The 24,197-nt window shown below is 42.4% G+C and overlaps 1 protein-coding gene across 4 annotated transcripts; it reads left to right on the plus strand.

The window, feature by feature from the left end:
- The first annotated feature begins 702 nt into the window (after nt 1-702).
- On the plus strand, nt 703-23,443 carry LOC134339492 (T-cell acute lymphocytic leukemia protein 1 homolog). Of its 4 annotated transcripts, none has more exons than XM_063036050.1 (4): nt 703-789; nt 13,650-14,208; nt 19,794-20,002; nt 21,326-23,443. In XM_063036050.1, the coding sequence occupies exons 2-4, from the start codon at nt 13,736-13,738 to the stop codon at nt 21,874-21,876; spliced, it is 1,233 nt and encodes a 410-aa protein (XP_062892120.1). In that variant the 5' UTR covers nt 703-789; nt 13,650-13,735; the 3' UTR covers nt 21,877-23,443. The 4 variants fall into 4 exon arrangements, with proteins under 4 accessions (XP_062892120.1, XP_062892123.1, XP_062892122.1 ...); XM_063036053.1 differs by having other exon boundaries at nt 19,794-19,888; XM_063036052.1 differs by lacking the exon at nt 703-789 and adding an exon at nt 2,615-2,635.
- The last annotated feature ends 754 nt before the right edge of the window (nt 23,444-24,197 follow it).

A 24,197-nucleotide genomic window follows, 5' to 3' on the forward strand; every position in this document is an offset into this window, starting at 1 on the left:
ATTCAGGACTCAAGTGATGACACTACCAGGGCAAACTGAACACAATCAAAAACTGCAATGGTTTAATAAGGAATTTTTTAAAACCTGCAGGTGCTGGTCATTTTGAAATAAGAACAGAAGATGATAATAGGTCATGTTGCAATGAGAGAAAGGGAAACAGTTAATGTTAACACTGTAAGTGTTTCCAGCATTTTCATTTTGTGTTTCCAAAAATTATACAAAAAGAAATTACATGTACAGTATCCCAATTTCTTCTGCGGCCACCCTGTCTCATGGAAATAAAAATATTGCATTTGATGGGGTTTAAATTTAGAATTTAATCTGAAACGTGGAGAAAATTGCGTTACAGAAATGGCCTTTCACTTTCTCAATTTCTAAGTTGATTAAGGTCTTTTCACAGAACAATAAAAATCTATAAATATTGAGACTTGGAAACCTGGGCCAGAGAAAGCCACGATCTCATGTACTTAATGAGCTTTTTTAGAGAGAGAAAGAGAAAGAGAAAAAAAATCTTTGGGCGGCAAAGCTATTCCTATGTAATCGTTTCCTCTAATGTTCAATAGAAGGCCAACTAGGCAGGGTTGGCTGGGTCTGAGTTGCGGCTTCCTTATCAGGGTTTCGCAGACTTCTTTAAGCTCTTATCCGGGGCTGCACCTTGCATCCTTTCCGACTTAAAAAGGAAATCTGTACCGACCAGGCACTCGGGAAAAAAAAAACTTTAAAAGCACAACGGCCACAAATGGAGGCTGTAGAAAATGGCTCCGTCCAGATCTTCCCAGCACACGGCGGGTAAGCGCAGAATTACCTTCATACCCGGCAGATAGGACAATTGATGGGGATCCAAGCACAGCGTAACGGAGCGGCTTTTAGTTGCAGTCGGGGGCATTCGACCAGGAAGTAACCCATAAACCCGGCTTAAAATAAATGAAACTTTTGGAAAAAAAAAGGAAAATAGACCAGAAAGCGTATATATTTTTTCGTAGCAAGATAGGAATCAAGATGAACAAAATTGGTCGAAGTATTTGCCAATACCTTTCATCTTTTATTTACGTATTCCAGTGTAATAAATTAGAGTAATATATCTTCGTTAGACAATTTGTTGACGTGTTTTTTTTTGGTTGCAAATTACCGTTGGGTGCTTTGAGCCGATGATATTCGAATATAACTCAAGTAAATTTGCAACGTGGGCAACGTGGACACTGCTCCGGACGGCTACACACACACAAACGTATATTTAAGAGATTTATTTTCCAATCCGTTCAGTTTTTGTTTTGTTTATGAGAGCAATTGTTTTACTGGGCAATTTATGTCAGTTATTAACAGAACGTAACAAGCTGTTACTTTAAGGAAGATAGAAATGCACAAACACAAAGGTCTCGGCCCGAAATGTCGACTGTTTATTCCCATATATAGATGCTGCCTGGCCTGCTGAGTTCCTCCAGCATTTTGAGTGTGCGTGTTATTCTTCAACCCGTGCTTAAATCAAAAATCCGAAACTCTTGAGGTTTAGGCGGTCCGGAGTCTTTATTATTTGAAATGAAATCCCATTAGGATGCGTCTCAACCAAATTGGATCAATTTCTCAGGTTTGACAGCAATGGTAATTTAGAAAATCCGCCAGCTAAACGATTCTACGGTAATTATACTAACATTTAAGAACAGAATTACAGAAATAGGTGTTAAGAGACAGCATAACAGTTTTGCTTTCGGATTGATCATGTTTGCTTTGAGAACATATTTTAAAAAACGGGCAAACATTCAAACGCTTGAAGTTTACAAAGTCTGGGGAACAGAATCGCCATAACTTCAATTAATCTTTAAACGGTGGTGTTAATAGCATTTATAATATAGAGCCGAGTGCCTGGTGCTAAAGAGGGATTCGAAGGCATTTGAACGAAATGAAATGGAATTTTGCAAAAGGGACTTAAGACCGTATTTCATGTGTAGATAGTTTTCATGTGAACCAATGTGTTCTGGCTGGAAATTACAGACCTTGCGGCATTTACCCCGAGTGCGTAAGTACCAGTTGCTGTATAGAAACGTTTGTAGATGCTGTGTTATTCTTTTCCATAGATGCTGCCTGACCTGCTGGGTTCCTCCAGCATTTTGTATTATGTGTTACCAGTTACTGCACCTGTTAGTCGTGGGAAATGCTAAGGCGCCGAGGGCATATTTTAAAGCGGGATTTTTACCCAACAAATAATGAAGAAAAATTTGACAGAGTGACTTGCAGAATGGAACAGCGGACTGAATACGGCACTTGAAGTGGCTTAGGAAGAATATTTTTCATTGTATTCTAGATATAATATCGCTGTTTTTAAAATATATGATTTTAATTTGAAATTTATAATTTTATAAATTATGTAATTTTAACATTTATTATTTTAATTTAAACAGCCAGGAAGTCTCTCGGATGTGACAATAAACTGTGTAGAATAGTTGGGACAAGATAGATAACTCACCATAAAACAGAAAACAGCCTGATAGAGGAACAAGTCGGATCGAGCAGCGTTCGTGGAAGGAAAGGAATTGTCACGGTTTTGGGTCGAAACCCTGCACCAGGGCTGTCCCGGTCCCGCACAAATGCTGCTCGCCCCGTTGAGTTCCTTCAGCAAATTGTGTGTTGCTCCAGACTCGTAAGTCTCCTCTCTAACCTTACGGTCCACGTTCTACATAGGATACTGATTGCCCCTGGTATCGGGAGGGGGTGAGGACCTCACTGTAATGTCCCTTTATGAATTTGGCAGAAGATATAATGCAAAGTTTCAGGGGCATCAGGCGCATTTGCAAAGCAGTCACATGTTGAGTGTGCCTGGACTGAACAGGGCTGACACCATCGCAAAATAGTTACAGAGTCTGTTCACAAAGGACATTATATTATTTCACCATTTGCAGAAACTAAAAATAAGATCTGTAGATGCTGGGAATACGAAATTTCACAAAACACAGAAAATGCCTGAAACACTTTGTGAACTTTAGAAGCCACTGGTATTTCAGGACTGAGGTCCTTCATTGCCAGAAAATCCTCAATAGTTCTAAGGAAGGGTCTTTGACGTTAATTCCCTTTGTCTCTCCACAGATGCCGTCTGACCTGCTAAGGTCGCTTTGTGTTTTAATTTCACTATTTACAATTTAAAAGTATGTGTGCTTCACTACTAGTAATAACACTACTAGTCTGAAGGCACACACTCAACATTTGAAGAACAGCTTCCTCCCCTCCACTATCAGATTTCTGCACGGTCTGTGAACACCATCTCATTCTTTTTCATTACTTATATAATTTTACATATTCCTCATTGTCACTTTTTTCTGCAACACTGGGTCAAAGATACTGGCTGTTACCTTTAACACCCCATTTCACTGCATAGGTCAGCGATAACAAACCCGATTCTGATCCTGGATTACTGACAGCGATGTACAGAGCTGAGATAGTGTTAGCTCATACAGTGTTTAATGCTCACCACAGAGTCCAGTTCAGTTCCTGTCTCCACAGACGCTGCCTGACCTGCTGAGTACTTTTAGCATTTTCTCTCATTATTTCAGATTATATTATACGACCATAAAAAGTTAGTAGGCTATTCAGCCCTTCGAATCTATTCCACCATTAAATAACTTTAAATGTAGTGAATTTGCCTTCGGTGTGGCGAAAGATTCCTCATTCATCTCATAGCAGATGGTTGGGCACACAGTTTGAGCTGTGCCACACTGTAAGAGTGCAGTACTGCCTGAGGTACCATATTCTGAACAAAGCCTTGTCTGTCCTTTCAGGTAGCAGTGAAAGGCCTCACACTTTTCATCCACATGGGAGACAGCACTGGTGCCTTGAACAGGAATTTCAAGCCAGTATCTTTTGTCCTGGTTTGAAATATCCAATGCTAGCAGGCATGAATTTGAGGTCAGAGGGGTCAAGGTCAAGGGGAAATGTACAGGATAGGTTTATTTTCCACAGAGAGTGCCTGCGTACCTGGTATGTACAATACAGTAATGGGTAGGTTTATTTTACACAGAGAGTGGGTGGGTACCTGGTGTGTATAATACAGTAACAGACCATTCAACCACAATGTTATGCCCAGTTAAATCAGTAATTAAATGCCTAACTAGACTCACTCCTTCCGTCCATCTCCCCCTTCCCTTCTGTGTTATGCACCTTCTTGTGTCTTTCTAAGGTCCTCTTAAACACCACTAATATATTTTCCCACCATCACCTCTCACACAGCGTTCCAGGCAATCACTACTCTGAGAATAAAAAATACCTTGCCCCACACATCTCCTTTGAACCTAAAATGTATGCCCTCCAGTATTAAACAATTCAACCCTGGGAAAAGATACTGGCTCTCAATGCTATGCCTTTCATAATTAAAAAATACATCATGTATGTAGTTCTTTCAGGTTTGCCCTCAGTCCCCTCTGCTCCAGGGGAAAAAAAAAATCCCAAGTTTTTCCAAGCTCTCCTCATAGCACGTGCCCGCAGTTCCAGGCAGCATCCTGGCAAGCATCTTCTGTAGCCTTTCCACAGTCCCCACATCCTTCTTGTTATGGGGTGACCAGAGCTCAATGTAGTACTCCAGCTGGGGCCTAACTAGAGCTTCATAACACTGCGACGTCACTTCCTGATTCTTAAATAAAGGCAAGCATGCCACATGCATTCTTTACCACCCTATCAGCCTGCGCAGTCACTTTTGGGGGGCTATGGACTGGGACCCCAAGAACCCTCTGTACATCAAGGACGGTATTCCTCTTACCGATTACACCATCACTGAGCACACTAGCATGGAGTGCTGCCACAAGATAGCGGCATCTATCATCAAGGACCCCTACCAACCAGGTCATGCTCTTTTCTCACTATTACCACTGGGCAGGAGATCCCACCCCACCAGGTTCAGGAACAATTATTACCCTACAACCATCAGGTTCCTGAACTAATGTGCATAATTCATTGTGCACATTGGTTGTTTGTCAGTCTTGGTTTAGAAACATGGAAACATAGAAAATCTATGGCACAATACAGGCCCTTCAGCCCACAAAGTTGTGCCGAACATGTACTTACTTCAGAAATTACCTAGGGTTACCCATAGCCCTCTATTTTTCTAAGCTCTATGTACCTATGTCGGAGTCTCTTAGCAGACCCTATCGTATCTGCCTCCACCACCATTGCTGGCAGCCCATTCCACGCACTCACCACTCTCTGAATAAAAAACTTACCTCTGACATATCCTCTGTACCTACTTCCAAGCACCTTAAAACTGTGTCCTCTCGTGTTAGCCATTTCAACCCAGGGAAAAAGTTTCTGACTATTCACATGATTAATGACTCTCATCATCTTATACACCTCTATCAGGTCACCTCTCATTCTCTGCTGTTCAAAGGAGAAAAGGCCAAGTTCACTCAACCTATTCTCATAAGGCATGCTCCCCAATCCTTGTAAATCTCCTTTGCACCCTTTCCATAGTGTCCACATCCTTCCTGTAGTGAGGTGATCAGAACTGAGCACAGTACTACAAGTGGAGTCTGACCAGGGTCCTATATAGCTGTAACATTACCTCTCAGCTCTTAAACTCAGTTCCACAGTTGATGAAGGCCAATGCACCGTATCCCTTCTTAACCACAGAGTCAACTTGTGCAGCAGCTTTGAGTGTCCTATGGACTCAGACCCCAAGATCCCTCTGATCCTCCACACTGACAAGACTCTTACCATTAATGCTATATTCTGTCATCATATTTGACCAACCAAAATGAACTACCTCACACTTATCTCATCACCTGTCCAGCTCTTGGCTCCATCCCTCCCCCTCCTGTCTTCTCCTATCATTTTGGATCTCCCCCTCCCCCTCCAACTTTCAAATCCCTTATTCACTCTTCCTTCAGTTAGTCCTGACGAAGGGTCTTGGCCTAAAACGTCAACTGCACCTCTTCCTAGAGATGCTGCCTGGCCTGCTGCGTTCACCAGCAACTTTTATGTGTGTTACCTCACACTTATCTGGGTTGAACTCCATCTGCCACCTCTCAGCCCAGTTTTGCATCCTATCAATGTCCCACTGTGACCTCTGACAGCTCTCCACACTATCCACAACACCCCCAACCTTTGTGTCATCAGCAAATTTCTTAACCTATCCCTCCACTTCTTCATCCAGGGTCATTTATAAAAATCACCAAGAGAACAGATCCCTGAGGCACACCACTGGTCACCAACATCCATGCAGAATATGACCCGTCTACAACCACTCTTTGCCTTCTGTGAGCAAGCCAATTCTGGCTCCACAAAGCAAGGTCCCCTTGGATCCCATGCCTCCTTACTTTCTCAATAAACCTTGTATGGGGTACCTTTCAAATGCCTTGCTGAAATCAATAAACACTACATCTACTGCTCTACCTTCATCAATGTGTTTAGTCACATCCTCATATATGTATAGTTTTTTCATAAATTTTGATTGCATTTTTTTATTTTCCTGTAAATTCCTGAAGGAAAATGAATCTGAAGGTGGTATATGATGACATATACTGCACATACTTTGATAATAAATGTACTTTTACTTTGACTCTGGTTGTACAGTGATCTTGGTGACTCAATTCTCCAAAAGTTGTTGTGTGAAGATAAGACTGTGTGTTTGCCTTAGCTAAAATGAAATTACAAATAACATGTGGGGCTAGCTTAAATAGAGAAAGACCTAAGTTAATCCTTCAGTCAGGGAAAAACATTCAAAGTGAGTGAGATATGCTTTCAACAGGGAAAGGCAGGGAGATTGAGACTGCCCTTTAGCATTACACATTTTGACACTGGAAAAGGTACCAACTATCAGCTTTCTTTGCCATTCTGGTGTTCATATCTTCATTGCTATTCATGGATCTTGTTGCAAACAAATCAGCAACCATATTTTCTGCACTACAATTAAGAAGTCTATTCTCCAGGGACCTGTACAGGGATTTAAATTTGTCAGCTTTGAGAGAGGCACACATGCACACCTGTTAATAACAACTGTTTGAGATAATCATTCCGAGGGTGTAGGGTGATCTGTTCTCCCTCCACACCACTCACACACTCTCAATAGGTTTTGAAGTAATTTTTAGTGTAAGTTTTCATGAAAAGCTTGTTCTTTCTTTTCCTTCTATAGTCCAGATTTAGATTTTGTATGTGTTGAATTATGCATACTCAGGAGGTCAGGCAGCATCCAGGGAGTAAGAACATTTCAGTTCAAAGCCTTACTTTCCTGATGAAATTTCAAAAAGCTAGAATGTCAACTCCACAGATGCTACCTGACCTTTTGAGTGTTTCCAGCAGTTTCTGGTTTGGTTTTGAACTGGGAACCCAGTTGACATGAAGAATGAAATTCCATACCTTCTAGTTACCTGGTGATAGCTTTCTAAATTTACAATTTAACCACTGTGTTTTCAGTGCATACACTCAGTGGCCACTTTATTATAGATACCTCCTGTACCTACTAAAGTGGCCACTGAGTGTATGTTTGTGGTTTTCTGCTGTTGTAGCCCATCCACTTCAAGGTTTGATGGGTTGTGCATTCAGAGATGCTCGTCTGCACACCACTGTTGTAATGCGTGGTTATTTGCGTTATTGTTGCCTGCCAATCACCTTGAACCGGTCTGCCTTTCTCTGACTTCTCTCATTAACAAGTTGTTTTCACCCACAGAACTTTTTTTTTTATTTTTCATGACAGTCTCTGTAAACTCTAGAGATGTTGTGCGTGAAAATTCCAGATCAACAATTCCTGATATACTCAAACCACCTCGTCTGGCACCAACAATTCTTCCATGATCCAAGTCACTTAGACCACACTTCTTCCCCAATATAATGTTTTTTTTTCTGAACCTCAACTAAATCATGCCTTTAAAAACGCAAATACGAGGAATGTGCGCATAATTTTATGCATTAAGTTGCTGATTAGATATTTACATTAATGAGCAGGTGCACATGTGTACCTATTAAATTGGCCACTGACTGTATGTAAGCTAACCAATCCTCCTTCATGTGGCCAAGATTTCCTAAAGTGCAGTATTATTATCTGATGTGCACTTTGAATAGAATTATCTTGTCATCAGTGTTAAGATATCAGCCCCAATATCCGACTGAAGCCTTCACTGTGGAACAGTGGTTTCACAGAGTTGTGGTGAAAAGTCACCAAAGTGCCAACCACACTGTCATTTGAAAGACAATTAGTAGCACCAGAACACATATCACCTTCTTGCAATCAGCTTATACTTTAAAGGAAAAACTTATGCAAATTTGTAGGTGCCATCCAGGCTCAAGCATGAACCTCCATTTTAAGACTTAAGATGGTACCTTCAATCACAGGAAACAAAGAAATCTCATTAAATGCTTTGTGGAAGCTGAAATTCTGGCCCATTGTGCTAAACAGTCACAATGTACTGCTTATACATGTCCTGATGAAGGATCTCAGCCCAAAATGTTGACTGTTTATTCCTCTCCATAGATCTGCCTGACCTGCTAGGTTCCTCCAGCATTTTGTATGAGTTACTCACCTCCAAGATGTCACTCTCATCTACAAACCTGCTGATCCAGTCTACCACAATATCATCCAGATTGGTGATATAGATGACAAACAACAATGAGACCCAGTACCAAACCCAGCAGCACACTGCCAGTCACAGGCCACCAGTCAGAGAGACCACATCTACTACCACTCTCTGGCTTCTTCTGTGAGACCCATATGGACTCTTCCCAATATTTTTATTATTAATTTTACATATAAAAATACAGAGTACAAGAAAACAATATATATCAATACATTATACTAAATCGCATATAAAGACTCCTTACCCTATATTCATACAGATTAATTAATTCGTAACATTGAAATATAGTAATTTGATTATATAAAAAAATTCTAACCCACTACCAAGACCGAAGCTGATTAGTGAAGAAAAAAAGGAAAAAAAAATTAATCATCATCTGTGCTTTAACGGCAAATCAAAGGTTTTGAAAATAATTCAGAAAAGGGTCTCCACAATGTTTGAAAGTCTTGGCTAGATTCAAAGATTGCACATCGAATCTTCTCTAAATTTAAACATGACATCACATCATGTTACCATTGAGCGAGTAGGAGGGGCCGCATCTTTCCATTTAAGCAAGAGCGTCCTTCTAGCGATAAGAGAAATAAAAGCCAACATGTGTACGTCAGATGACTCCAGAGACCCACATCGACAACAACTAGACAGACAAAACAGATGTTGGAAAATAAAACATGCAAATCAGTACTCAGTAGGTCCAACAGCATCTGTGGAGGGAAAAGAACAGTCAACATTTCAGGCCAACACCTTTCATCAGGATTGGAAAAAAAAAAGAGGGCAGGAGCCAGAATAAAAGGATAACTGAACTGGCGAGCGATAGGTAAATCCTGGTGAGAGGTGAAAGTTAGGAAGATCCTAAAGGTGCTGGACTAGAGAGCATCAACTATTGTTCAAAACTATTTTGTATAAAGACAGAAGGTGTTAAATGCTCAACACACCAGTCAACCATTAAGAGGTGATCCAGTTGAGTTTTCAGGTTTATAACTTACCATCAGAACTGAGAAGTGCTAACATACACACAGTGGCCACTTTATTAGGTACAGGCAACTTGTGTTTGTGATTTTCTGCTACGCCTATCCACATCAAGGTTCTATGTGTTGTGTGTTCAGAGATGCTCTACTGCACACCTCTGTTGTAAAACGTGGTTATTTGAGTTACTGTCAGCTTGAACCAGTTTTTTTTTTGTTTCACACCACTCTCTTCAAACCCTAGAGAATTTTGTGCATGAACATCCCAAGAGATCAGCAGTTTCTGAGATACTCAAACCGCCCCATCTGGCACCAACAATCATTCTAAGGTCAAAGTCACTTAGATCACATTTCTTCCATTTCTCCCCCATTCTGTTGTTTGGTCTGAATAACAATTGAACCTCTAGACCATGTCTGCATGCTTTTATGCATTGTGTTACTGCCACGTGATTGGTTGATTAGATATTTACATTAATGAGCAGGTGTACAGGTGTATCTAATAAAGTGGTCACTGAATGTATATTAAGATGCAGTGAAATGGGGGCCGGATGGAGGGGGTGAGAGGGTGAGTCAGGATAATAGTGAGACAGGCGAGAAGCACAAGTTTGGACATTTGACAGAGATTTAAATACGGGAAGCAGGAACATTCAACTTCCAGAGAAAACTGTGGAAATGTTCTCTGGAAATTCTAATCATCTGAAACTGATGACCGCAGTGTTCAGTTCAAAAGGTTGTAAAACACATTAAAGTTATTGTCAAGTGTTTGGTGACGTTCTGCAGCTACAATAGGTGCTAAATAAACGTTCCAAAGATAAATATTAATTATTTATCTGAAATGAAATCAGGAAACATTTTTGGTATTGGAATTGCTTTTTCATTGTCACGTGTACCGAGATTATTTTGGATTATTTCCATGCAGATCATTTCAAAACAAGTTCATCATCGTAGCACAAAAGGAAACACAAGAACACAGTGCAGAACATGGGGTAACACGTACAAAATGCTTGAAGAACTCAGCACATCAGGCAACATCTATGGAGGGGAATAAACAGCTGACATTTTAGCCCAAGACCTTTCATCAGAATCACATTTAACGTCACTGGCATATGTCGTAAGATCTGTTAACTTTGCGACAGTGGTACGTGATAAATATAGGGAAAAAAACAATTACAGTAATTTAAATTAAGATAAGTAGTGCAAAAGCAGATTTTTTTCAAAGAAGTGTTGAGGTAATGTCCAAGGGTTCAATGTCCAGTCAGAGGGGGAGAAGCTGTTCCTGAATCACTGAGTGTGTGCCTTCAGGCTCCTGTACCTCCTTCCTGATGGTAACAATGAGAAGAGGGCATGTACTGGGAGGTAGGGGTCCTTGATGATGGAAGCTGCTTTTCTGAGGCACCGCTCCTTGAAGATGTCTCAAGACCAGAACCTAAGGTGAAGCTGTCTGATTTTACTACTCTCTGCAGCTTACTTCGATCCTGGAAAGGAAGGGGGAAGAAGCCAGAATGAGAAGGTGGAAGGAGGGGAAGAAGTACAAGCTAGAAGGTGCTAGAAGGTGATAAATAAAGCCAGGTGAGGGGAATAGTGGGTGTGTGTGGGAAAGGGAATGAAGTAAAAGGCTGGAAGGTGATATGTAGAAGAAGTAAAGGGCTGAAGAAGATGGAATCTGATAGAAGAGGAGAAAGGAAAATAGCAGGGGCACTAGATGGAAGGGATAGGCAGGTGAGGAGAAAAGATGGGTTAAGAGGGGAGCCAGGATGGGGAATAGATAAAGAGAGAAGGGGGAGGGGAGAAATTACCAGAAGTTAGAGAATTCAAAGTTCATGCTGTCAGGTTAGAGGCTACCATACAGAATATGAGGTGTTGCTCCACCAACCTGAGAATGGCACCATCATTGCAATAGAGGAGGCAATGGACATGTATGTCGGAATTGGAATGAGAAGTCAAATTAAAATAGTTGGCCACGCAGAAGTCTCGCTTTTTGTGGCAGGTAGAGTGAATCTGCTCAATGAAGTGGTCCCTCAATTACACTGGACTACAAAGATTTTTTTTCCTGAATACTTATAGATTTTGGGCTGCTGATCATTAAAATCCCATGAAATTTCCCTGTCACAAACCATGCTTTTGAAATCACCTATATTTGTTATCTCAATTCATAATTCAAGTCAGAATAACTGATGCCAAGATTTGGGGAGAAATTTTTATTGGTCTACGATTCAAACAGGTCATCAGGCAATTCAAAGAACTTCTAGTGGGACCATAGAAAGTCGCATGTTGTTGAAACTTTTCTTGGCAACTATAGAGCACCAAACTTCATGCAGCTGGTTGACACCATGCTTCAAGCATACAAAACCATGAAGTGCAATATGTCACTAAAGATTAATGTTTTGCATTCCCGTTTAGACTTCTTCCTGAAGATCTTGGCACCGTCAGTGTCGAGTATGGTGAAAGGTTTTATCAGGACATTGTAGTCATGGAGAACCGATATCAGGGCAACTGGAATCCATCAATACTGTCTGATTATTGTTGGACACTTAAGCCAGAAGCCTCAGGCACTGAGTACAAATGAAAATCATCAACAAAACATTTTTAGCTTTGTTTAATTACTGCAAAGCTGTTATGCAATTAAATGCATTATATTCAATAAAAGTTAATTTTTTGTTTGTCCAAATTCCTATGTGATACAAATAGTCTGAAATTATATTTGTATTCAGCTTCAAGCAGTTAATCATAAACAAAAATAATTTCTGGGATAGCAACACTTCAAAAAAATTGTTCTCCAGTGTAGTGCAGAATTAGAGAGAAAGTGCAGTGCAGTCAGACAACACTATTATTCAAGTTTGAGGTCAGGTTTATTGTCATAGGCACAAGTTACACGTGTGCACAGGTTCAATGAAAAGCTCACTTGCAGCAGCATCACAGACTCATAGCATCGGATGAGCAGCATTACACAATTTTTACAAGTAAACACAATTCAAACAAAGAAAACATTTCAGAAATGATCAAAGTGGTTATAGTGTTGCTAAGCTGTAGTGATTAGGGTTGTGTCGGTTGGTTCAAGACCACTGAAGGGAAGTAGTTGTTCTTGAACCTAGAGGTGTGGGACGTCTGGTTTCTGTACATCCTGCCCAATAGTAGCTGTGAGGAGATGGTGAAGATCTTTGATAATTGATGCTGCCTCCTGAAGGTACTACTGATGGTGGGGAGGGATGTGCCCATGATGTATTGAACTGAGTCCACTACACTGAAACTGGTTCTGTTTCTGTACTTCCGAATTGTCATACGAGACATGATATAACCAGCCAGGATACTTTCACACAATGAATCAACAAGGTTGGAGTTTCTTACCCTCTCAAACTTACACAAAGTTTGGAAATCAGAGTGTCCAGCATTTTGTAGGTTAATCAAAGTATGTAGTGTTCAGGATGGAAATGGAGTGGAACTACACTCGGTGGCCAGTGTGGTTTTCACTGCTGTAACCCATACACTTCAAGGTTTGACATGTTGTGCATTCAGAGATGGTCTTCTGCCCACCACTGTTGTAATGCATGGATAATTCAGTTACTGTCGCCTTCCTGTCAGCTTAAGCCATTCTGGCCATTCTCCACTGAACTCTCTCACTCACAAGGCATTTTTGCTCACAGAGTTGCTGCTCACTGGATTTTTTTCTTTTTTCACACCATTTTCTGTAAACTCCAGAGACTGTTGTATGTGAAAATCCCAGGAGATCAGCATTTTCTGAGATAATCAAACCACTCCATTTGGCACTAATAATCACTACACAGTCAAAGTCGCTTAGATCACATTTCTTCCCCATTCTGATATATGGTCTGAACAACTGAACCTCTTTGCCATGTCTGCATTCTTTTGTGCATTGCTTTTAATGCTGCAGCCACATGATTGGCTGAATAGATATTTGCATTAACAGGTATGTATAGAGGTGTACATAATAAAGTAGCCACTGTGTGCATGTCAACCCTGATTTACTTAATAGAACAGGTTAGAAGGGCTGAATAGCCAACTCTTGTTGCATTAATTTGTTAGACTGCAGACCTTATCACTGCAATGAAATGAACATAGTTTTGAGTTCTAAGCAATTTTTTTTTACCATATTATCATTTGTCTGTCTCTTTCTTTGCTGCAGGTAAGTCACAGTGGATTTTCAGAGCATTAGATTGCCCGTGTAGCACACTTCAGACTGATGAACGGTACCCAGGCTGACGGCAGAAGATGATGGAGAAGGCCGAGAATCAGTCTCCTCCTGCCACTGGAGATTCTCACAGCCCCATGAAGGTTGAGCCAGGGCAAATTATTGACTCCCCCACTAATGAGGGAGAGAGTGTGGACGTCACAACCCCAGCTTTGGGATCTACCATCAGGGATGTCACTCAATCAAACAAACAGGATGCACCAGAACCGGTTTCCATGGAAACCCCTCTGAGCTCTTCGGAAGGCCTCCCGTTGGAGGTGCCAGTGATCAGCCTGGGACACAGCAAGATCCACACAGTGAACGACGGCCACCAGATCAATGGAGGGGTTAGGACCATACAGACCACCGAACTGACTGCCCTGTGCCCCATCCTACCTCTCATCCCAGGCTCGGACAGCAGGATGGTGCATCTTTCACACCACTCCATGTCACCACTCCCAATGCAGAGTCCTCTCATTGGCTCACAGTATCGTGCACATCCCTTGATCAACAGGTCTGTCGTGTGTGTGTGTGTCTGTTTATGTCTGTGTGTGTGCGCGCGTGCGCACGTGCATGTGTTAGATTTTCTTTAGCCCTGCTCAGCTTACTAAACAGAAAATTGGGCTGAGAGAGACTTGGGAGTCCTTGTGCAAGATTCCCTAAAGTTAGCTTGCTGATTGAGTTGTTGGTAAGGAAGGTAAATTCAATGTTGGCATTCATTTCGAAAGGATTATAATTTCAAAGCAAGGATGTAATGCTGTGGCTTTATAAGGCATTGGTCAGACTGCAACAGAGATGGATATTATTTTAGCTATGATGGAATAGCAGAGCAGACTTGATGGGCTGGATGGCCTAATTCTGCCCATATGTCATATGATCTAAACCAGTGCATTTCTGCTCTGATGACATCTTTAAGGAATAACTCCAGCCTACCAGAAAATAGAAACTGTACAAAAAACTGAGCAGGTCAGAGAGCATCTGTGCAAAGGAAAACAGGTATCACAGTTCACATTTGAGACCCTTTACCACAACTGGAAAAATAAAGAAAAAGTTTAAAACTATAGAGAGATGGAGAAGGACCGAATGAAACAATAGGAATATCTCGCTGGGGTGCTGTAGGGTGACCAGTCACTGATGAAGCTGTCTGATTGATCGTTAATGAGCAGAGAGAGAGAAAGAGAATTAGAGAGAAATAGAGAAAGAGAGAATGAGAAAATGAGAATGAGAGTGAAAGGGAACAAAAGAAAGAAAATGAGAGAATTAGAGAGAGAGAGAGAACAAGAGAGACAACAAGAAAGAAAGAGAGAGAGAACAAGAGAAAAAGCACAAGTAAATGAGAGTAGCAGTGGTGAGGTGAGGTTTCTCTCTCCACAGACACTGTCTTTGCTCAGCATTTTCTATTTACACTCAGAACACCAAGTCTGCAGTCTCCTCTGAACCCTCTCCAATATCAACACATCCTTTCTTAAATAGGGGACCCAAGACTGCTCTCAATTCTCCAAGTGAGACTAACTGGGTTTTATCACAAACAAGAGAAAATCGGCAGATGCTGGAAATCTGAGCAACACACACAAAATACTGGAGGAGCTCAGCAGGCCAGGTAGCATCTAGGATAAGGGTACTGAAATGTCAACTGTACTCTTATTCTAGATGCTGCCTGGCCCGCTGAGTTCCTCCAGTATTTTGTGTGTGTAACTGGGCTTTATAACTGGCTCGTTAAACTATGATAAAACTCAGTCAGACAGTGCAGCAAACACAAGCACAGAGTGTCGTGGTATTTGTTGAATTTTTAACTCTTAGCACATGGTCACAATTCTCTTGACTTCAATTTCATGAGAGATGACTTGATAGTGATGTACAAGATGATAAACGTTATAAAACCACTGAATAGCCAGGATGGAAATGGCTAATATGAGGGGGCATAATTTTAAGGTATTTGTAAGCAAGTATGGGCGGGGGGTGTGTTAGAGGGTGTAACTTTTACACAGAGTGTACGGGAGCGTGGAATATGTGATTTGCATCAACAGCCTACACAGTCCAAGGCTGTCACAGGGCAGCCTCAAATGTCGCTATGCTTCCACCGCCAACATAGGATACCCACAACTTATTAACTTGTACATATTTAGAAAGTGGATAAAACAGCAGCACCAGAGGAAACACATGCAATCATGGGGAATGTACAAATTCCTACAGAGAGTGGCAGGAATTGAACAGGAATCTTACAGTTGGTGCTTGTAAAGCGTTACGCTAACCGCTACATACAGTGTCATATCATCTGTAGGTCGAGTTGGGAGCTGTTGTGAGGTGTCACACAGACCAAGGACACTGTGGGCATTAGAATCTCGCTGTCCTGCATCACTACATCATTACTCACCCTTTTTCAAAGTTCCCAGAAGCATTGATTTCCTCCAGTGACCATGAAGTTCTGGGCTGTTGTTTTCTGTAGCGTCATGCATGGTGAATTTTTGTCTATTTTAGACTTTAGGGGAACTTTATCTAAACGGTGTCAATTGGTGGCCTTAACTGAAAAATCACTAATGACAGGAAGAAGGCCATTCAGTCTATCATGTCCGTGACAGTCAAAAGAACCACCCAGCTTCTCCCACCTTACAGCAGCGGGCCACCCTGCAGCTCACAGCTTGTCAAGCACGCAACCATGTAGTTCTGATTTGATTTTTTTTGTCCCCTGACCTTCAACCTGTTTCTGGGTAATAGCATTATTCCTTCACCTCCCCTCTAATCTTTTATCAAATACTTTTGTAGGTGGCACGGTAGCTTAGTGGTTAACGTGATATTTCACAGTGCAGGCGTTCGGGTTGACTTCCCACCCTGCTGTCTATAAGGAGTTTGTACTTGCTCCTCGTCACCATGTGCGCTTCCTCCGCGTACTCCAGTTTCTTTCCACATTCCGAGGGCATATGGGTTGCAATTTATAAGTCGTAGGCATGCTTTGTTGGTGCTGGAAGCATGGTGACATTTGCGATCTGCCCCCAGCACATCCTCTGACTGTGTTGGGCTTTGACACAAATGATACAGTGTGTTTCGATGTTTCAATGTACATGTGAGAAGTAAAGCTAATCTTCAAATCCTTATCTTTAAATCTCTGCTGGGTTTTGGCCCTTAAAACCAGGGAATAGAGATTTACAGTATTTGGTAGAAGATTAAACCTTGTCATAGGTTAGGGTGAAAAGCGAAATATTTAAGGGGAACTCGAGAGTGAACTTCTTAATCTCAGGATGGTGCGAATGTGGAACAAATTGCCATCAAAAGTGGTAGAAGCAGGTTCAATTTTAACATTTAAGAGAAGTTTGGAAAGGGATATGGAGGGATATGATCTGTGTGCAGGTATGATCTCTGTGGAAATGGGCAGAAGACCAGGCCAGTACTGACTGGATAGGTCGAAGGGCCTGATTCTGTACTGTAGTGGTCTATGATTCTTGACACTAGCCCAAAGACACAAGCCTAAGTTGTCCAATAGGATGGAAGGTATTCACGTGGTCTTGTGGTCTTATGGACAGTAGGTGGACGAGCTGCCAGAGAAAGTGGTTGAGGCATATGAAAGTAAAAGTTTAAAGTAAATTGATTATCAAAGTATGTGTATGTCACCATATACTATCCTGAGATTCATTTTCTTGCAGGCATTCACAGTAGAACAAAGAAATACAATAAAATCAATGAAAAACTAGACACAAAGACTGCTAGGCAACCAATGTGCCAAAGAAGACTAACTGCGCAAATATAACAATAATAAGTAAATAAAATACACTGAGAACGTGGGATGTAGAGTCCTGGAAAGTGAATCCATAAGTTGTGGAATCAGTTCAAGGTTGAGGGTATTCTCATTGGTTCAAGAGCCTGATGGCTGAAGGGTGTTAACCTGGTGCTGTGGGACCTAAGGCTCCCGTACTTCCTTCCTGATGGCAAGATGAGAGTATGGCCTGGATGGTGGGGGTCATTTATAAGCTATTTGGACAAGGAAAGGTTTAGAGCAGGGGTTCCCAGTCGAGGGTCCATGGACCCCTTGCTTAATGGTATTGGTCCATGGCATAAAAAAGGTCGGGAACTCCTGAACTTTTGAGGAATATGGGCCAAAAGTGGGCAAATAACACCAGATGGGAAACTTGGTCAGCATGGACCAGTTGGGCCGAAGGGCCTGTTTTCATGCCGTAAGGCTCTACGACACTATCAGGCTGCACTCAAGAAGGCTGATTACAATGCTAAGAGACAAATGGAGGCTGTCAGCCCACGAATGTCTCCACACTTCCCAGCACCAACAGAGCAGGCCCGCCATGTTCAGCAGAACAACAGCAACAAAACTGGCCCACCCATGTACACATCCACTCGCCCTCCCTGTCCTCCAGTCCCTGAACAGGCCACCCCTGGGCCTCCGGCTTCCACTGGACTCTCAGCTTCCCCAGGAGGCCAGCAGGCATGCAGTCTCAGGGCTTTGACCATTAGGCCTCAATTTCAGGGGGAGACGGCAGGGAAAAGACGGTGGAGAAACACAAAGATAGGAAGACTGTAGAACCTGAAGGGCAGACTGAGAAAAGGGAGCTAGAAAGAAAACGAAAAATGAAAAAGAGAATGGACTGAGAAAGGAATAAAACTGAAATGGCATAGGAAAAATACAATTTAAACTTATTTGTATCACTGCTTAACCCCAGTTTAACCTCAGAAGAATCATACCACACCTTTTTCCATCAGGGTACTGGATATCACTTTAATTTGAAATGTGTGTGGAACTAGGAAGACTGAGAAGATTTTATTTGTAATGGTATTAATTGTTTCAAATACGTGCTGTGGCATGGACTGTTTTGTTAACTGCAGGGCTTCAAACAAATGTAATTTGATGTCAATCCAGTCCTGTGGAATTTTGGCGTTGTGCTTTCACTGACAGGCTGCTGGGACTAAGGACACTGTGACAGACATCACAGCCAACTCTGGGGATTTCCCCCACACAGCTTCTAAAGGAACCAGCTCAGTGCAGGGCCTTGTTTATGGATGTTCGAGGTAGCTTATCGAACTGGTACCTCATTCAATTGACGGAGCATTGACAAATATCCATTTGAATACAGCAGAGGAGGGAAGGGCGATGGCCATTTTAATGTGTCAAGTTGTTTGGACAAGGAATGGGCCAGCTGAAGAGGTGGTGAGGCTTTCAAAAGGGAATTAGATAAACCTTCAAAAACATGGAGATCGAGGGTTATAGCTTCAAGATAGCATGGCACATCCTATTAGAAAGACCAACACACACAAAATGCTGGAGGAACTCAGCAGGTTAGGCACCATCTGTGGAGGGGAGAAACAGTTAATGTCTCAGGCTGAAACCCTTCATCAGGACTGGAAAGGAAGGGGGTAGGAGCCAGAATAAGTTGGGGGGAGGAGAAAGAATACAAGCTGGAAGAGTTGAGAGCAGCAGAGATCACAGAGAGGGAGCAGTAAGAGAGGGTCTCCCTGATCTCCTGTCGAAGAGACGATTTGAACTTCTTTTGGACAGGCAGATCTACGTTTATGATTGCTGCTCTACTGTGGTCTCTTTGAAGAAGCTGTTCCTAAAATGTTGAGTGCATGTCTTCAGGCTCCAGTACCTCTTCCCTATTGGTAGTAATGAGAAAGAAGGCACGTGGGGATGGGGATTCATGCTTACTGATGGATGCCACCTTTCTGAGGCATTGCCTTTTGAAGATGTCCTCGATGATGGGAAAGGATGTACCCAAGACAGATCTGGCTGTGTCTACAGCCCTCTGCAGATTTTTCCAGTCCTGTGTATTAGGACAGTGATGCAACCAGTCAGAATGCTCTCCAAGGTAAAACAGTAGAAATTTGCCAGTCTTTGGTGACATACCAAATCTCCTCAAATCAAGTTAAACAGTCTTCTAGATTAGACACCATGGGCAAGTTGGGCCAAAGGGTCTGTTTCTGTGTTGTAGGACTACCGTTGTTTGACTCTTTGGTGGCCTAGTAACAATAGGGGTAACTAACTGTTGGTAGAGGCAGGGTCGCCTTTGCTCCAGAGATGAATAAAGAGATGTTACTAATTTGTAAGTCCATTGTTTCGTGATCAGCAAACACTGATAACTTGTTCTGCTCCTATTCTAGTGCCTATATTGGAGCTACAAGCACGTTCAGTATATTTCCAAGCAGCAGGGTCAAAAGGAGATCGTCAAGCCATTACGAAATGGAGATGCATGAAGGTCGGTGGATCCCATCTTGGCTATTGGCCCTACGTCCAGTACATGGATATTTGGAATCAACACCTCTCCCACAGAGCTCTTCCTTGTTTCAGGATCTTCCCAATGGGAATAAAAGTAGGAAATTGTTGAAAGTACTCAGCAGATTGGGCAGAATTGATGGACAAGTCAATAGCCTTCATCAGAAGAGTATAGAATTGAATAAATTTCAGGATGCAAACACAGGAAGGGGAGGTCAAATGGAAAAGTTGGTGTAGAGTAGAGACATGATGGGGGCAGTGGGAGAGTCTAGGACCAGATGACACAGCTTCAGAATTGAAGGACATCCCTTTAGAAAAGAGGCGAGGAGGAGTTTCTCTAGCAAGAGGGTGGTGGATCTGTGAAATTTATTGCCACAAATGGTGATGGAGCCCAAGACTTAGGCTATATTAAAGTGGAAGTTGATAGGATCTTGATTAGTCAGGGCATCAAACATTATGGAGAGAAGGCAGGAGAATGGGGTTGAGAGGGAAAATAAATCAGCCATGATCAAATGGCAGAATAGACACGATGGGCCAAATGGTCTAATTCTGTTCCTATGTCTTATGGTTTTATGAATAAATGATAAGGGGCTTAGTAAAAAGGGAAATGTTTTCCACCCTCCACTCAATCACATGCCTCCCTCCCCATGTTCTCTGCGACTATTTATCTTCATTGTAGGGGGCACCATTTTCCCCCGGGCTGCCATGGCCAAAGCCAGTGTGGTGGAAATGAACCCAGGTCACTGGTGCTGTGACGGCATTCTGCTAACCACTACACTACAGTGCCACCTCTATCATTATTTTTAGAAACCTCTCTAGGGTCACCTCTCAGCCTCTTCCAGGGAAAACACTCCCAGCCTTCCCAGCCTACCCAGTCTCTTCTTCTGCGCCAAATCCTCCAGTCTTGGTAATATCCTTGTCAATATTTCTTTTTGCACCTTCTCCAGTTTAATCTGTAAGATCAAGGATTGATCCAAGCCACTGTCTGTAAGAGGTGCATACATTCTCCTCACGACTGTGTAGGTTTCCTCTGTACGTTCCAGTAGCCTCCCACATTCCAAAGACGCACGGGTTGGGGTTAGTGAGTTGTGGGTGTGCTGTTTCTGCCAGAAGTACAGCAACACTTTCAGGATGCCCCCAGCACAATCCTCATTGATCTGATTTGATACAAATAACACATTTCACTGTATGTTTTGATGTGCATGTATCATATAAAGCTAATTGTAATCTTAAATATGAATCTTACATCTTAATCCCTCCTGTAGCTGGCCACGCAAACTGCACACAAAACAAACTCCAAATATGGCCTTAGTGACATCTTGTGCAACTATAGACCATGGATCTCCATGTGGGCCTTACTGTGTACGGTTGGGTATCCGGCAGGTTTGTGACGAGGACTTTTGTCTGCCTTTATTTTCAGGTCCTCCTCAGAAGGTTGTCCGGAGAATGTTCACCAACAGCCGGGAGCGATGGAGACAGCAAAACGTGAACGGGGCCTTCTCGGATCTTCGCAAACTCATCCCCACTCACCCTCCAGACAAGAAGCTCAGTAAGAATGAGATCTTGCGCCTGGCCATGAAATACATCAACTTCCTGGTGAAGCTTCTCAATGACCAGACTAGACAGCAGCAGCCAGATGACAAGGGCTGGCCAGCGGCCAAGAGGAATGGGATGTGTGGTCCCTTGGCTGGGGGAGTCGCGGTGGTGGACACTGCGCCTCAGAGCACAGGGGCAGCCTCACCTTCCGATGCCCTCGCTGCCCCACAGAAACAGATGGGCCTGGTGGGTATGGCAGCAATGGCGGTACGAAGACAATTGTCGTCCATCACCAGCGCAACGTCACCATCGACCGGTTGCTACGGCGACTGCAGGAGTCCTAATACTGAAGAAGAGGATGACCAGGAGTGTTTGATAAAAACAGAGGCAGAGGCAGGCAAAGTGAAACTAGTCTCAGCCGTGGCTCAGAGATGATAAAGGGTCAGCCTGATCAGGGCAGGGGAAGAGGCATTTCCATTAAACTTCCAGGCCAAGCAGGTGGCCTGTTCCTATTTGTACTGGGGTCAAAGATCACTCAGAATCACATCATTGACATCAAGAAGCCAAATTCAAGGATGGATTTAACTAACTCCTGCCCTTCTAGAGCAGTTACCTTGTTGATGTACCTAGAGGCAACTCAGAGCCCAATGACTCTGTACTGATTGCCCTATCCATTACTCGGATGTGTGATGTTTCAACGTGACCAATGATGAATAAGCTGTACATTTTGACAATTGTAAGTCTGCTTATTGAGGGTGACCTGAAGGACAAGTTGCCTGAAATCCCAGCACCTGTTGTACACCATCAACAATCAATGACAGTTATTCAAGGAGATGTGATTAAAGATTTGTCAGGGAACAACTTATGGATTCACATTGGAACGATCTGCTCCCCCTCCCCACTCTGTTGTTACCATTTTGTGGTCAGTCGGGGGGGTGGGGGGAGGAGAGAATTATGTGTGCTCAGAAAGTTCTCCTTTGACGGGCCGTGTGAGTAGCAAGAGTTAACAGGCTGGTTGACTGAGAGAGCCATCACTATCTCAGCTGGTGCTGATGGATATACCCACATCTGTACATCCCAATAAGAATTTTCTTTCAAGCAACAGCAAGAGCAAGGTTTATTTTTGCATCCCTAATTTAGGGATAATGAAACCTTCCAGAAAAGAAGGACTGCAGTTAGTAGATCCAAGGAAGGCGGATAATCTCTGGGGTTGTAGGAGATGACTTCACCTAGCTAAAAGCAGGTCTCAGTCACATGTGCAGGAATTTAATGAATTGGTCTTGGCAGTGGAGGAGTTTCCTTCACTCACACCTCAAACTGGGCCTGAACTTTTCCTCTTTTCTACAATAATAAAAGGCAATTGTTGTAGCAAACAATCTGCTGGAAGAACTCAGCAGTTCAATCCGCCTCTCCTGGGGGTTGTGGTGGGGGGGAAACAATTGTCAATGTTTTGGATTGAAACTGTCCCAATGTGGGGCTTAAACCTAAAATATTGAAAATTCCTTCCCTGTGCCTCACAGATAGTGTTTGACCTACTGATTTCCTCTAGGAGATTGTGCCTTACTCCAGATTCCAGCACCTACAGTCTCTGGTGCCTCTGTTTTTCAAAGTATTTTATAATATCAACTGGGCCATTTCCACTAAAAGTGTCACAGGAGATTCTGCAGTTGCTGGAAATCATAAATAACACACACACAAAATGCTGGAAGAACAATTATGGAGGGGGTAAACAGCTGACATTTTGGGGAGACCATTCATCAGCCTGGCATTTTGTGTGTGTTGCTCCAACAGTACATGTTGAAAGGCAGGTATATGTCAAAGTACGTGTATGTTGCCCAACAGTAGCAGTTAGGGGTAGACACATACTGACATGGGGGTGCGAGGAAAGCAGAAAGATGGTGGAGAAAAAGCAATGAATAAAAACTTTGGACACAATAAATATCTTGGAATGTGTACACATTGTATAGAGTTCCTAAGATGCAAATCATTATAAAAATCAAAACTTGGAGCACTTGTCTGAAATTTTGTTTTTGAATTCAGAAAAAAATCCTCAAAGTAAGAACTGAAAAAGGCAAGCCTTTTATATTCAAAGATTCAAGCATCAGAATCATGGACTTCTGTACTAACGCCACATTGGTAAACAGCTCTGTATGTGGTATGACCAATGCAAATTTGGGAGTCTTTTTCCATTTCTCATTCTGGCTCACCCCTTATCCCTTTTCTTCTCCACATTTGCCTATCACGCCCCTCTGGTGCCCCTCCTCCTTATCTTTCTCCAGTGGCTTACTCTCTTCTCCTATCTGATTCCTTCTTCTTCAGCTCTTTATCCTTCCCACCTATCACTTCCCAGCTTCCCACTTGCAACAAATACCAGTAAGTTCAACTAACCCTGGTTATAGCAACTCATGTGTGAATAATCTCTTCCAGGATCTACTACTCTCCTGAGTGTCATTGGGTTACTTTGTGTCACATTGGGCACAGGTTGTATGTAATTCAGATTAGGGATTTCTCTACCTACCTTTATTATTAGATTAGATTAGATTAGATTCAACTTTATTGTCATTGTGCCGAGTACAGATACAAAGCCAATGAAATGCAATTAGCATCTGACCAGAAATGCAAAAGAATAGAGTTATTTACAAAATAACTGTGAATAAAAAGTAAGTGCTACAGCACACAAATATAAAAGTACTGAGACAGTACAATACGGATGCAATACTGCTTAGCACTGTGATGTGAGGTTCAGCAGTGTCACA

Source organism: Mobula hypostoma, chromosome 29 (assembly GCF_963921235.1).
Source record: "Mobula hypostoma chromosome 29, sMobHyp1.1, whole genome shotgun sequence".
NCBI classification, from domain to species: Eukaryota; Metazoa; Chordata; class Chondrichthyes; order Myliobatiformes; family Myliobatidae; genus Mobula; species Mobula hypostoma.

Coding starts and splice junctions, on each gene's coding strand:
- LOC134339492 (XM_063036050.1), top strand. CDS start 13,736: ATGATGGAGAAGGCCGAGAATCAGTCTCCTCCTGCCACTGGAGATTCT. Junction 14,209..19,793: donor GCACATCCCTTGATCAACAG/GTCTGTCGTGTG, acceptor CTCCTATTCTAG/TGCCTATATTGGAGCTACAA. Junction 20,003..21,325: donor TCTTCCCAATGGGAATAAAA/GTAGGAAATTGT, acceptor CTTTATTTTCAG/GTCCTCCTCAGAAGGTTGTC.